Here is a 16,204-nt window from a genome sequence, read left to right as displayed (position 1 = left end):
TGAGGTGGAAATGACTGGAAGGGGAGCAGGATTCTGGTCATAAAAGAATATGTATTCAAAAGTCTACCTTGGTTATGTTAAGTTTGAGATGATGATTAGATATCCAAGTGGAGAGATCAGGAGGGCAGCTGGAGTCTAGAGTCCAGATGTTCTACCATTCCAGTAATCTATTGCTATGTAACCACCCTCAAACCTTCGTGGCATAACTATCATTTTTCTTTATGCTCATGGAATCTGTGAGTCATGGACCAAGATGGCTTGTCTCTATTCCTTGATATCTGAGACCTCAGCTGGGGAGACTCAGACAGCTGGACATGGCTTGAATGACTGGGGATTAGGATCATCTGGACGCTTCTTTACTCACATATCTGGCACTGAGCCTGGGATGACTTGAGGGCTGGGCTCAGCTGGTACTGTCAATGGACATGCCTACACAGGGCCTTTCCATGTGACTTGGGCCTCCAAAAGCAAGTATCCTGGTAAAAAACAAACAAGCAAAAAACCAAAAACAAACAAACAAACATCCACAAGACCTTTTGAGAGCGAGGTTCAGAAACCTCAGAGAAAGAGTTCTACAGTGTTGTTCTATTGGTGATGAATGCAGTCACAAGTCCACCCAGATTCAAGAAGAGAGGACATAACATAGATCACACTTTTCAATGGAGGAGTGTCAAAGAATCTGTGGCCATCCGCAGGATACTCTCAGAGTCCCTGTTCGATGGTGGAGACCTTGAAGAATAGGGAAGAACAGATAATTGTAGAGTGAATCTGAGAAACCAGTTTCACGAGAGGGAGACGGAGAGAAAAGTCAGACCACAAGGGCTTCCCTGGTGGCGCAGTGGTTAAGAATCCGCCTGCCAATGCAAGGGACACGGGTTCAAGCCCTGGTCTGTGAAGATCCCACATGCCTTGGAGCAACCAAGCCCATGTGCCACAACTACTGATACTGCACTCCAGAGCCCGCAAGCCACAACTACTGAGCCCGTGTGCCACAACTACTGAAGCCCGCGCGCCTAGAGTCCGTGCTCCGCAACAAGAGAAGCCACCACAATGAGAAGCCCTCACACCGCAAGGAAGAGTAGCCACCACTCACCACAACTAGAGAAAGCCCGCGCGCAGCAAAGACCCAACACAGCCAAAAATAAATAAATTAAAAAAAAAAAAAAGTCAGACCACAAGACTATAATTAGGGAAGAGAGAAAAAAATCTGCACATTTAACTAGCAAATGCCTCTGTGCAACAGTATATACTGGACCTTGAAATAGAAACTGAACCTTTCAGTTATATATTGTACATACCTACTGTATTAAATGGGCCAAATCCCATAATGGTTTGGTTTTTCTTCCATTGCTTCTGATAGTCTCTGATGTCTCTTCCCTACCCTCTGGTGGTAGCTCGGGCAAATCTCAAAACTTTACCATTGTTTGTGACTAAAAGAATAGTTTTATTTTCAGGTGTTCAAAAACCAAGAACAGAATCTGTTCAAAATATGTACTGTATTTTGAAAATCGCATAGCTGCACACAAAAATCCAGCAGTCTGGCTTCTTTTGAAAACCTGAAGATCTGGTAACACGGGACCTGCACTGCAACAAATGGTAGAAGCTGAGTAGCACCTGTCCCTTTTTGGACAAGGTGAGTGCCTCTGGCCCACAGCCCTGCTCGTCCTGTTTGTGAATTGCATTAACCTCACCTGCTTGGTCTCATGGCTCTGGGACCCGCCCCAGGGACTGGTCATGTGGTCTGCTCTTTCACTCCCTGGCTCTGCTTCCTCCTCACTGGCCCCTAGTTTAATTTTCTCTTTACTGTTGATCCCTTTCGAGGCAGGCAACCAGATGTCAGCCTTCCCTTGGGAGGCATCTCTGTGGTCTCCTCAGAGATCTTCCACAGCGACATGCCTGAGGCACATTCCAACTGACATCTGACTCCACCCAGACACTTGCCTTCGCCATACAAACAAAGACTTTGTCCCTTGTTATGAAGGCACGTCCTTACATGGCTTTAGCCTACCTACGCACTGTGACACATACTCGGCACCAAGGTGGGCTCCTCTGCTTGTGGTGGCCACAAGCAGCGGGGCAGGCTGTTCTGCTCTCTCTCCCCAACCCATTCTCACAGGCAACGCAGCCAGCCTCCCCATGATTAGACCTCTCCACTGAGGCGCAGTTACCTCTGCGTTCACACAGAACCCCTCAAATTCTTAAGAACACAAACCAGGTTCACCCAAGAACCCTTTCCTACTTGCCTCTGAGAGCAGCCAAGGGGGGGGTCACACAAGTTTCTGCAGCTCAGACACATCTAGCCGGGAGTGGATGTCAGACTCCCCTTCCACCAGACACCATATCTCTGTGTGAGGTTCTCCCGGCAGCCCTTCACTTGACTTGTAGGATCAGAAGCTCCCCTTCTACACTCCACAGCACTCTCTGATGAATTCACTGGAAAGAATCTAGTCTCTCAATGAACCCTGAGGCTTCTCTTATCCAGGCTGGAGACCAGAGATTGTCTGGCCAAAAGCCTCATTTGGCTTCCACTAGTAAGCCCTGCACAAATGTGTCTATGTTAATATCTCTCTTTCATATGTGGGAGCACTTGTCTCCCATTGCCCTCAGCTATGAGGCTTGAGCTGAAATTCTAAGACAGCAGAGTCCCATGACACTCCTGTTATATATAAAACTGTATTTTCTTTGATTTATCAACGTTAGATAGTCTATTTAGCACTATGCCATAGAGCTTTCTACAATGATAGAAATGTTCCACGTCTGTACTGTGCAAAATGTCAGCCACCAGCCACATGTGACTATTGAGAATTTGAAATGTGACTAGTGAGACTGAGAAATTGAATTTTTAATACTATTTAATTTGAATTAATGTAAGTTAAAATAGCCTCTTGTGGCTAGCAGGTACCGTATTGGAGGGCACCAGTCTATATAATAAGACTAAAACTTATTACATGCTAGCTATGTACTAACTGGTCTTCTGAAAGGAATTATTCCATACATTGTTTCATTGGATTTTTACTATAGCCATACTAGATTGGTATTTTCTCTAATTTTTCTTTATAACTTAAGCCAAAAATAATCTTCAATGTATAACCAACTAAAACTCACTTAATGCCCTTCAGTTCTTTTTTCAAATGTCATCTTCTCGGGTAACTTTCCGTTGTCAACCTGTGCAAATCTGCCACCCTGCTCTTCCTTCTGTGCTTATTTTTCTCATGCCCCTTTTCATCATCTAATACACTCTGTGCTTTATAATTCTGTTTATTGTCCATCTATCTGGACTAGAATGTAAACTCAGTGAGGACAGAGGTTTTCATCTCTTTCTCTGATGGATCCCTGGAGCCCAGAACAGTGTTTAGTCATTCCTCCCGGAGCTTTCTAGGTTTTTGTCGGGTGAATGAATGAGCTGCCTTCTAGACGAGACACATCCCGCTCCACGAAATGCCCTCTGTTCTGCTGAGCCCTTGTGTGGCTTTGTAAGTGGAGATGGTCCAAAGCCATCCTCAGAGGCTGAGACTGGAGAGAGCTGAATGGGGGCTCCCCAGGGCAATCAGGAGGAGAAGGAAAGAGAGGGGAGCCAGGGGTGGCATGAGGCTGAGACCCAACATGAGGCTGGGCAGGCTGTGAAAATCCCCCAGTGGTGGGGAAGACCTCAAGACAGAGCTATCTCACAGCGTTCACACTGAAGCTGTCTGTATTGCTGTGAAATAAATGTATTTCCCAAATTTTCAATAAAGCCTACTCTACCCATACAAGTCTAGAGCTAGAGGTAATTTTTTTATTGAAGTATAGTTGGTGTGCAATACTATATGCTACAGGTGTACAACAGATTCACAATTTTTAAAGGTTATACTGCATTTACAGTTGTTATAAAATATTGGCTATAGTCCCTGTATTGTACAATATATCCTTGTCTTTTATTTGATACATAATAGTTTGTACCTCTTAATCGCCTAGCCAAGAGGTATTTTCTTTGTTTGTTTGCTTACTTTACTTACCTGCTTCCTTATTCATTGGGGTGAAATTAAAGGAAGTTATTGAGTTTAATGGTTCCATCAACAACGTGTAAAATGCAGCACAAGAAAAGATAAGCTGAACTATTTGGATGGAAGCAGGTGCCTAAGACAGGGTGACCATGAGACTCTAAGCCAATTCAACCACAGATACCCACGCTCACTCTCCAGAAATCCACCCCTCCTTCCCAATTTAAGGACAGCATTTAATAAATATGTGTTGAATAGCTGATTAGGACTTCCATAGGGTGTGAATGAGTTGGAGTCAATCTGACTTTGATCTCAAGGGCCAGAAGACGCACAGATAAGGAAACTATGGGAGAAATTAAGCGCAATTTCCTATGGCTGTTCAGTGATGAAGTGTCAAAACCAGGCTTCAAAACTATGTGTCTTAACTCCAGGTCCATAATCTTTCTATTCGTCCCCATTGTCATCTTTCTGAAAAGGCCTGGATCTGTGCCTGAGTCATTGCCTAAACTTGTGCAATTCCTTTAGTCGTTAAGTGCATACTTCATTTTTTAGCCTATTTAAAGTATGTTTGCAGCTGTTGGCTTTCCCAGACCCTAGAGAACACAAGGCCAGTCTATGAAGTGCTTGGAGTAGCCAAATTCTCTTGCTTATCTTAGCAGCTTGATCTCCTTAACTTATATGTGCTCCACTACTCATTCTTTTAAGTTTCAAACCCCATCCTTGATTCCACAACAAGCTTCCCTCCCAGAGGCTACTCATTTATCTGGTTGGCTGAAACAGGGATGTCTGAGCAGATACCCAGATTTCTAGGAATGGTATGGAAGACTTCTTGGCCGGTTAAATTTTTCACAATTTCCCACAACAGACACCTCAAATATCAGGTGTTGAGCACAGTAGGTGAGGTCTTCTAAAAACACAGATAAAAATCTCTGACAAGCCCAAAACATGGTGTTTAAAAAGTTATTTTTTTTAGAAAAATTTATTTTAAAGGCACTAGTAGTCGCCCTGTTCATTTAAGGTTATCATTTAAATCAAAGCAAGCAAAACAGAGTATACTTATTTCACAGAGGAAAATTCTTTGAAATTAATAGTCCAAAGCAAAAAGACTCTAAGTTTCTGAGATGGATCAAAGAGGTCATTACTTTAGGAAGATTAAATTATAGTGGATAGTTCCATATTTAATAGTGCTCTGGGTATTATTCACAGGATTTCCTTGCAAGAGATTAATACCACACCAGAAACCTGCTTAACAAGACAGTATCTAGAAAATTATTTAGGTCTAGTCCCCTGAAAGAAGGAAATTAACTGTTTAGAAAACAGCTGGCTTTCTGGACAGTGAGTAAATGTAAACTAAGCGGGGAGAAGGAAAACAGTGTCTGCTGGAAAGACAGTTATTTTTAAATGAAAAAGAAATATGCGATCATCAATTTTTAAAATGTTTTCCATTCTCTTTTCTTTTAAACTTCTAGAATTGTGCAAATAACAGAGGTGAAGGAGAGGAAAAAGAAGTGTTTGGGCTTAAGCACAAGGTAATACTTTGTTTTTATTTTTTAATTTTTTAACATCTTTATTGGAGTATAATTGCTTTACAATGTTGTGTTAGTTTCTGCTGTATAACAAAGTGAATCAGCTATACATATACATATATCCCCATATAATACTTTGTTTTTAAACCTGAACCTATGTTCCCACTAGGGGTGGAGTGGGAGGCTGGGAGGCTGGGAGGCTGGGAGGGTGAGTTCATGACCTTCATCACAGCCTGCTTCTCTTTTGGATACCTTGCTGTTTCTCTCCTTGTAAGCTTTCCAAAGCCCAGACTCACTGCCTCCATGTAATTCCTCTCCACATTTTCCCGTTAACCTCCTACGCTCTGGCTTCTGGGAGACCCTCCCTTAACCTCTTTACTCACTCTGTCCCTGGAGAGGTGGGAGCTGATTGATGAATTTGGGAAAAAATAACTGGCTGTTCTCCACTCGGCATGGCCCTTCACCCTCTTGGGGTACACCTGTAGCACCACTTGTACTCATCCCTGCCACCATGCTGATAAGAGTAGAGGCAGTATAGGTGATGTGGTGCTGCTTAGAGGAAAATCTCTCTTCATGGAAACCAGGAGTAGGGAAACGCTAATTCCCTCCAACAGGAAACAAACTGATAACATAAACGTGCCTCACTCTGGAGTTCACATCAGGCTCTCTAAGCTACTCCTTCGACTACTCTTTACTGAGGTTTTATATTAGTTTTCCACCCACCATTCCTTCATTTTATTGCTCATAACCCAGGAAGGGAATATGAAATGTTCCTCTGGAAACCCAGAGGAGCAGGGCAGGGGGTTGGAGGGGGGGAAGTGTTTAGAGATACTGAGAAATCAAAACCATAAGAACAGAATTTGGTAATGAAGCATACATGTGATCTGGAACTTCGTGGCCCCATGGTACACACTGGAAGCCAGGGAATTTTAACTTTGGTGTTGCCTGGAGGCTTGGACTAGGACCAGTGGGTTTTCACAGTAGCACAGGTGGCCTAGGTGAGAGGTATTAAACCAGCCCGTGAGCCTTTTGAACCTGGAGGGTCATTGTGGCTTACGGTATTTTACTCATAAAACGTGACTTTCTGTGGGGTCCCAACTGCCCTTCTCGGGCTTTTGAAAAGGCTGAGTGGGCATCTTTAAGCCACAGGCGCTAGGGCCTCAGCAGAGGTGTGGGTTGCCCCTCACAGGGTCAACGTCATTCCTTCAGGGACTCAGAAGTAATGGCTCCATGCCAAGAGCCTAAAGTGACTCAGTTAATAAGGACACACACATTATCACAGTACTTGTGCCACCTGGTTTGAAAACAAGCCAACATCCAACCATCAGAGCAGTTATCCCAGGAAAAGTCACATGCCCAGAACACAGAACCCAGTGTACCCAAAGGCCGTGGAAGATGCTCAGTGGCCCGCAGAGATTCCTTGCGTCAGTTTTCCCGATTCCAGTCAATGCCCACTTGCCAGAATCCCCTGCCTATGACCTTAAAGTCAGTTGGCAGAAACACCCTGGCACACGCACTCCGGTGGACTGCAAGAGGCCTTGGAAAATGGGCGCAATGTGGCATAAATTAACTTGCAGGCAGCAGGCCTGTGAGTTCCTCTCCAAACAGCTGCAGCACTGCAGCCTTACAAGCAAAAGCCCAGCAGCAGCCAGCCTTCAGCCCAGGCAGGTAGCCTCAAGGCACCACTGCTGAGTTTCCAGGGAAAAGGACTCCACAGCGCTGTTAGGCATAACTGGGAAGAATATGTGTTGCTTTCCTGCTTTTTTCAAGGCATCTGGGTCCCAATGCCCTAGAGAGTACTGGTAAGGTTCTAGCTTTTAACTGGTAGTGCCAGGCCAGTGTCACCCACACTGCACTTACTGCCCCAAATTCCATTCTACATGCAGGCCCAAGGAGGGAATGCAGAGGGACCAGCTTTGGATCCACGTGGCTTGTCTTAGTTGCCTCTGGATTGCTTAAGTCCACGTAAAGGAAAAAATATCCCTGGGAGGCAGCTTTCTTAGGTCTAAACATTGCTTTGCAAGGGGCAGCCTGCACATCACTGAGGCTCAGGGCTGAAAATGCTTGTTCACACAGGAGTACGGCCCCGGAGCCCCTAGAGGGAGCCCTCACTCAATCCGTCCTGGGTGCCAGAAGTACCACTGGAAGGGGAAATGTAAATGAAGGCATTATGCAATGGTGAAGTCTCTCCCCCAGAAACGATCAATGCATAAGGCCAAAATTAAGCCTCCACACAGGATGCAATATCACCCCCAGATGAGACTCACAATTATGGGATCAGAAGACCCTGATCTGGATGCAGATAGCTCTGGGCAGTTGCTCGAAGCTTGATTACAAGGGCCTGGATAGAAGTTGAATGTAACATGGTAGAACTGACTCCACAGATAAATTTTTTAAAACTGAGGACTGAAAAAGATACTACCCCTTACAAAAACCCTACAGCTCTAGCCAAAGACTAAAATTAAATCAGAAGCAAGGCTAAAATCTGTGCTTCCTTCAACACCCAACTGCTGGGAACTTTCTTTTCATGCATGATTATCAACTAATGAAAGACTCTCTCATACAAATGCCAGAGTCATACTGTTTATTGATCAAAAGACCAAAATTAGTAAACTCATATGAGAGATGAAAAACTGGAAATGGAATGTACAACTCTAGTCAATCAGAAGCAATTTCAGAGAATTTTATTGAACTGTCATTTTATTACCAACATCTAACATTTCTAACTTTGCTACATTTGGATAAGCACATTAGGAAGAAAATGTAAATTAAATACTATGAAAGTTCACTTTTAATGAAACATGATCTTAACAGATATGGATATATTAACTTAGTGGTTTCATTGCATCGTTAGAAAATTATATTATGAAAGATACAAAAAAAAAATCAATAGCCGTTATTATTTCTGTTTATTTTACAATCAGTATGCCATCTTTGCCATTACGGCTTTAAAATTTCATTCTGCCCAACAAGTTTCAAAGAATAGTTTATTACATGCCTTAATAAAACAGTTAAAATATTTACAAATTCAAAATAGATGTTCCATAACTGAAAAAAGTTCACCTGAGAATTCATTATAACATTGCCATTTTTAAATTTTTTTTCCAAGTTGTTAATGTGGCTGAGTGTCCACATGCAACCTGTATCGTCTACTGCACCAAATATATTTGATTCCTTATTTTAAATTAGTTAAGCATTAAGCTATAGTAAATTATGTTATAAAATGTACAGATGGAGAACTTAGATTTATATCCATATTTGTCTTGAATATAACAATTTAACGACAGATTATTTGCTATAGCTGCAGGATTCAAATAATGAAAAAAACTTTAAGGTATGGTTATTTTATCAAGTTAGACCTAACAGCTTTTGAAAAATCATCAAGCAGTGAGAAGGCTAACTCATAAAATAAGGAACAATGATCATGTAAATATGCAATATACAAACTGAAAAACACTTCGCCAAAATTCTGCATGAAGGAAAAGATATACACTGTATACACATAATCCTGTCATTTGTCTTCGGCAGCCTCAAAAAAAAATGAACTTAAAACAAATTTTCTTAGAAAAAACTTCTTTAGAAGTTAATGTTAAAATAGGCATAAATGCGTAATGCTATGCAATATATAAAAACTTCCCCACTTTATGGCCAAAAGACAAAGATAAAAAATTTTTTTATCTATCTGTCCCTCTGGATTACAACTTGAAAATGATATAGGTATGAGGTAGTGTAGTTACTTGTATTACATGCTGGCTATTAAAAGTAATGCTATATTTTACAAAACATTACACTTGGCCAATAATCAGAATATCATTAAAATAAACCCTTAATGCTAAACTTTATATGTAGAGAGAAATTTAAACCAAGTGCCTTAAAGATCGTATTTAAACTCTGGAGACAACTAGGTTTATAAAATAGAAAGTAATCTTTCAAAGCAGTTATTTACAGTAGCAATTAAAGCAAAAGATTGACATTTGCACATACACAAACTGATGTGACAAACAGTTGAGTGTACACTGAGGTAGGAAATCAAGGAGTCCATTGGCTTGTATAAGATTTTGCATTTTGTAAACCAGAAAAGGTTTTATATTATATTTTGAAGTTAAAATTTAAAATTACAAGTATCAAAGAAATAGCTACATGGGGGTATATATATATATATATATATATACACACAAACACGTACACATATCATTCTTTTGTAGTACGGGATGCATTACCATTGAATTATCATTCTCCCTGACAAATTCTTGAGTGTACTTATAAAAGCCTCTAGAAAATAAACAAGTCCAACCAGTTTTCTCTTACAACAACTAAGCTGATAACAGAGATAACATACAAACCACTGAAGATACTAGCAGTATCTTCCCAACGCCACCCGCCCCCATGAAAAAGGGTAACATTTGACAAATTGCTCTGAAATATGAAGTCTGGTCCCCACATCCCCTCACAGCAGAGGCCTACTGATTTGAGACCCATTCCTACACAGCAGATGACGGTCTCCCACATCAGCTACACAAGCCCTTCACTAGACTCAGGATGCAATCTACAAAAGTCTCCTCTCAGGTGTCTCAAATTGGTGAAATGAAGTACTTTCTAATCCAAACACTAAAAATCACTCTCTGTACCCTTTCAAACTGGATTCTGCAAATGTTTCTGTGCATGTGAATATGAAATTTTGTTTTCATCATTGAGAGGTCCATAGCTTTCGTTTGACTCCCAACCAAGCCTATAACAGCAGCAGAATGGCTAAGAACCACGGTAAAATGTTATGGGGTAGGGGCTCAGATTATCAAAACACTATTGTAAAACAGAATTGAATAAACACAAAGACTGATTTTAAAATGCCCAAGTCCAAAATGATTTGTGCGCCCTTATATACTAGATTTGGGAAAGAGAACAAGATTAAATCTGGCTTCCAAATTCAAACCCACAATGGAACAAGATCAAGTTTCATCCTATTTCACAAACCTGCATGGTTGCTGTAGATACATTTTTATCTATCATAATGCTTTTACAAAGAAACCACAGGACTTCAAAAAATAGGATGGAAAATGAACTGCCACTCCGGATCAATGTAGGCAATCTTCTTACCCCACGATATCTGGTTTCCTTGCATGGGTGACTTATGGTGGCAAGGCCGACAGCCTTGTATCTGAGGAGCTAGCTCTCCAAGATTCTAGGGAGGCTAAGACAATGCTCCCAACACATGAGCTCATGCCACTGTATCCTGAGTCTTATTTCTTCTTCCAAAGTGACAAGAATGTCAGGAAACAGAAAGATCATGATGGACTCAGATGTGGAAGAGACTGAAGAGAAAAGAGGGAAATGACACTTATCTACCGCTGACGCAGCCAGACCTCCTTGAGAGCCGACACTGAGGAGGAACAGAAGCCTCTGCCTTAGCCCACCGTTTGCCCGTTTCCTAACCATTCCCAGCGTAGCTCAGGACTCACAGTGCAGGCCAACCAATCTCTGGTTTTAACAGGAGCTGAAGAGCAAAGTGCTGGGATTCAGGCAAGAAGATTACGTCATGTTTTCACACTGTGGTTCTACACCAATATTCCCAAGGAGCTGACACCCTACTTCTCAGTAGAACTGAACCCTATCAGCATTACTTGGGGAGACATTTTCTTTTAAACCAGTATGTTGTAAGAAGGTCAGATTATTAAACTTTTGCAGGCTACTTCTTGATAGTAAGAACTATCTGCTGACGTTTCAAGGTGTTTAAATGTTGTCTGATATGCTACAGTTTTCATTTTCTTATTTATTTTTAATACTGGGAAGAGTCATTACTAATAGTTATTATTCTTTAAAACATGTGAGTTTTCAAAGCCTTACTACATTTCCACATATGATTTTTCGGTATCCAGGAGGCAAGTCATTTCTGCATCTCCTGCGGAAATCAAGGAAAAGTCAAGGGTTGACTTCAGAGGAATTCCCTTAACGGCAAACCACAAGGGGAGAAAAACGATATTGTTAAGAGACAGATGGCTATGGCTATGTCAGGCTTTCAAGACAATGTCAAAATTTCAGTAGAAAATGAGACGGTCTGAAGGAAGTGGAAGCAAGTTTACTCATCAGTAGTACATTTGTCGGTCATCTGCTGACAGAAATCGGAGATGCCACCACTCTGGCGACACTGCTCCCCGGGCCCGGCCTGCTCCGAGGGGGCGCTGGCAGCTGCCCGGGACTCCGGGCCCCAGGCACCACCCGCCTCACCACCCTTGGCACTGGGATAGCGAGGGCTCTGCTCCCCAGCAGGCGGCCCAGCTGCAGGCCCTTCAGGCAAACTCAAAATCGACGGTAACGTGAGCTCACCATCAGGAGTACTCTTTCCTTTCTCAGAAATTAAAAAGGAAAGTGGGCAATCGGAGGCCGAATACTTGGCGAGTATCTGTATTTGTTCTTGACTTAGAGCTGCTTCTTTACAGACTTGCTGGCAAAGTCCAGTTAGGTTCTGCTTTGTCTCGCCCAGAGTGGACAAAATATGATCCCTTTCCTTCAACAAGCTCTCCTTTTCGTTTTGCTGTGAGGGTGAGAAAGAGAATACAGTGAATTGTGTTTATGAGCTCAATCAACATTCCTAAGGTGAGCAAACATTGATATCCACAGTGTCTTCTCATTATATAAGGTCATGTGGAATTTTTCCTGTCAATTCAATTCAAAAATATATTTAATACCTCAGGTCCATAAGCCCCCATCCAAAACTCTTAGGCCTACATGTATCTTGGGATTCAGAATTTTTCAGATTTTAGAAAGAAAATAGATGCACAGTAATTCCTCTAGCAGGGTCTGAGGTAGCACCCCACTATCAAATGTCTTCACATTTCTAAATAAAACACATGAAAGTATCCATGCACAAAGTAGGTTAAATAAAGACTCTACATACCCTGTCAGCTTGTGTCAGTTCTTTGGCCAAAATAGTTTGTGACAAACTTACATGATTTTCAGAGCTTTTTGGATTTGTGGATTGCAAGTAAATGAGTGTGAACTTTTTGGATGGAATGCAACCAAAAGAAGTACAAACACAGTGATCATAACTCCTGCAAGATTCTAGTAATGACTGACATTAGTTGGGCATTTACTTTGTGCCAGATATTGTGCTGAATGTTTTGAAATACGTAACCTCAGCTACGTAATCCTCACAATGACTCTGTTGATTTCAGTAATACCAAACCTATTTTATAGATGGGATTCAGAGTTTAATATGCCCAGAGTCAGAAAGCTAGTGGGTGAGTTACTAAAGTGTGAAGAAGGGAGAAGGGGAGGGGACTTGTGTTTGTTAATTATTATTACTACTGGTGCTGTTATTATTTTCATTTAAATGTTTATCCCTACAGGAAAGTCAACCATGGAATTTTGTTCAAGTTTTCCTGGTTCCGGTCTTTCTGTCTGCCATCACTGGTTGCTGCTGATGGTGTGTCTTTTTTCTATCATTGCCCCACCTCATCCTTCCTACTCTACCACTGCATTGCTCCTAATCTAGTATGAGCTAGAAAACCAAATAATCAAGCTGTTTATAAGGTAAGAGTAAATAAATATTGATAGAGAGTCAAAGATTTCTCCTGTGAAATTTATGACAACTCTCTTGGCCTTCTGCTCATTGGCAGCTTCAAGAGAGATGAGCTGTTAAATGTTGCCAGCTAACATTTAGACAGGTTATTTCATAGTAATCATCTACAGTGGTCAACCTTTAAATAGATGCTTTTATGGGACAAAAATAGCTAAAAGGTTAGAAAGAAATCTGCTTTGCACAAACGTACTGTTGCGGTTTTAGGTAAAAGTTTTTCTACAAAACTGTGACTCCAACTATTGGTAGGTAGTTTTTAAATATTTCAAGGCCATCTAATATTTTGAGAAAATCTGCAATGAATACAAAACACTAAATTTTTATACTGCAAGGTATTCTCCAATTTGTTGTGGTTTGAAAAAATAGGTATACGCCAAGAAAAGATATATATATATATAAAATAAATAAAAGCAAGATCAATGTTCAGGAAGTACATTTTTTTCTTACAGAAGGTTTGTCAGTTGTAGCCTTGTGATAAAATGAGTCTGCTGGTACCTACAGGGAGAAAACAGTGCCTACCACCTGACCAGAGAAAGAACACATTTAAAGCAATCAGCACCCACTTCTCTTTATGGCCCTTCAGAAGCCAATCCAAATGAGTATGGAAACAAAGCTTCCAGAAGAAAATGAGAAACCTTTTTCCTTAGTCATAACAATATCAGCCACCGACTCCTCTATCAAAGTTAAGATAAATCTCTGTTCTAAATAGCAGCAGACAAAATTTCAACTGTTGGCTGGTTTTTTAAATTAAATATGGTTAAGGAAAATAATGAATATTTGACCTTCCTCCCAGAAATCAGAACTACTACTTGACCTACAGATACTATGAAGATGACAAATATTTTATAACTTCCATATCTTTTGATAAATATCAATACAACCTTAAATATTCTCACTATTACCTCACTAAATAAAGGATGACAGGACTATAAGTATGTCCCATACAAGATGGCTTGCTTCTTTACAACAATTAAAACCAATAGGTACAACCCTGAAACTCTACCATGATTATTTCTAGAAATTAAATGTTCCCTTTCTGTTCCTCCATACTTTAAGCTAACTCTTACATGGGTAAGTTTCCAGGAAATCAGCTGATTTTTCCATTTCACTCTCATTTTAAAACACAAATTTACTTCAATAGCACTCAGTTTAACTAAAGCAATTCAACTTAAGAACTTCATGATATCATTATTAAAGATACCTCCCAAACCTACTACCAGTATCCTGCTACCTATTTCTACAATATACTTTAATTTTCTTATAATGCAACTCTATAAATCCTAAGTGTGAAGTGCTATGGCTTTAATCACAGATCTATTTTTAAAAAATGAATCCTGGTATTATTCTGAATTTTATGGGAAGAAAACAAATTTACATCCAAATCCACATTTTCAACAGCTAGTGTACAATATTCATTCAATATAAGAAGTTTAAAAAAAATCAAAATATAACTCACCCAGTAAAGATGAGGAGTGGAAGAATTTGGCACCAAAAGAGCCAGGTGACAGTGACAATTAACTTTATTTTATTTATTTATTTATTTATTTTGCGGTACACGGGCCTCTCACTGTTGTGGCCTCTCCCGTTGTGGAGCACAGGCTCCGGACGCGCAGGCTCAGCGGCCATGGCTCACGGGCCCAGCTGCTCCACGGCATGTGGGATCTTCCCGGACCGGGGCACAAACCCGTGTCCCCTGCATCGGCAGGCGGACTCTCAACCACTGCACCACCAGGGAAGCCCGACAATTTACTTTAGATTAAAGGGTACTCACTGCTAGAAAATGGTGACTAATGGTCCCTTATGATGCAAAACCTCTGAATAGACAGTTCCTAGAAATATAAAAATGAGCCTTAAAAATATGAATACAAGTGCTCAGTTTCACTCATAAGAGACAGAAAAATAAAAGCTACCATGAGATATCAATTCTCACAATTAGATTGGGAAAAAAACAAAAGCTGACAACAAACTCTCTGCTGAGGTTGTGGGCAGACAGACAGACTGCTGGTGGGAAAGCAAAATGCCATAAACCGCTACTGAAGGGAATTCAATAATATCTAACAAAATTACATATGTATTTACTCTTGATCCAACAATCCTACTTCTAGGAATCTATCCTGAAGACACATCTTCTCAAACATTAGAGAAAACAATGTTCAAAGTTCTTAACTATGGCATCCCAAATGTCCACTAATAAGAAACTGGTTTGGATTAACTGTGTATGCTACAGACAGCCACAACTGAGTACTATGGAGCTTTAAAGCAAAATGACAACCACTGTGAACTAAGGAAAACATTTCCTGGAAATCACTTCTTGAGCAAAAACAGTAGAATACAGAATGGTATATACAGAATACTGCTCTGTAGCAGAAAGGGTAATAAAAACACATACAAAACATGAACCTGTTTTTAGAAAAGAAACACAAGGGAAAAAATCTAGAGATTAATGGTAATAGTTACCTACAGGAAATAGCTATGAATAGGGTATAGGGAGAAAATGGGATCAAGACTTTGGAGTAGCTTTTTTAAAACATAGTTTTAACTTTCAAACTAAACAGATGTTTTTACATATTCAAAAATTAAACTTAAAAAATGTGAAGAGTAAATCCCAGAAACAGAAATAAAAACAAATTAAATTAATTGTATATAAAATTGCTAACATAAAGAACTACTCTGAATAATTTTTAAATTTTAAACTTCAGTACTATGGTATATATTTAAGGGCAAAGAAAAAGCAAAGAAATTTAAAATTTTACTTAATCTCTTTATTATTGATAGTAATATTGACATTATAATTTTATGACATATATTTCATATGTATGTATTTATCAAATAGTAAATATAATTGGAAGCCAAGATTTTCCCTATAATGAAAAAAGATAAAATATAAATACAGGGACTGCCCTGGTGGTGCGGTGGTTAAGAATCCGCCTGCCAATGCAGGGGACACGGGTTCGAGCCCTGGTCCATGAAGGTCCCACATGGTGCGGAGCAATTAAGCCCGTGTGCCACAACTACTGAGCCTGCGCTCTAGAGCCTGCAAGCCACAACTACTGAGCTCGCGTGCCACAACTACTGAAGCCCGCATGCCTAGAGCCTGTGCTCCACAACAAGAGAAGCCACTGAAA

General features: G+C 40.5%; 1 protein-coding gene across 1 annotated transcript in view; it reads right to left on the bottom strand.

Annotated features, from left to right (window-relative positions):
- Nucleotides 1-8,076: 8,076 nt before the first annotated feature.
- BACH1 (BTB domain and CNC homolog 1) overlaps nt 8,077-16,204 on the bottom strand; it is a 46,895-nt gene continuing 38,767 nt past the window's right edge. The window contains exon 5 of the mRNA XM_079923002.1: nt 8,077-12,035. Within this exon, the coding sequence (XP_079779128.1) occupies nt 11,580-12,035 (456 nt within the window). The 3' untranslated portion in view covers nt 8,077-11,579. The remainder of the gene's footprint in view (nt 12,036-16,204) is intronic.

This window comes from Stenella coeruleoalba, assembly GCF_951394435.1.
Source record: "Stenella coeruleoalba genome assembly, chromosome: 5".
Classification (NCBI taxonomy): domain Eukaryota; kingdom Metazoa; phylum Chordata; class Mammalia; order Artiodactyla; family Delphinidae; genus Stenella; species Stenella coeruleoalba.
The sequence above is the reverse complement of the archived record's forward strand: the minus strand, read 5'-3'. Positions and strand labels throughout refer to the sequence as shown.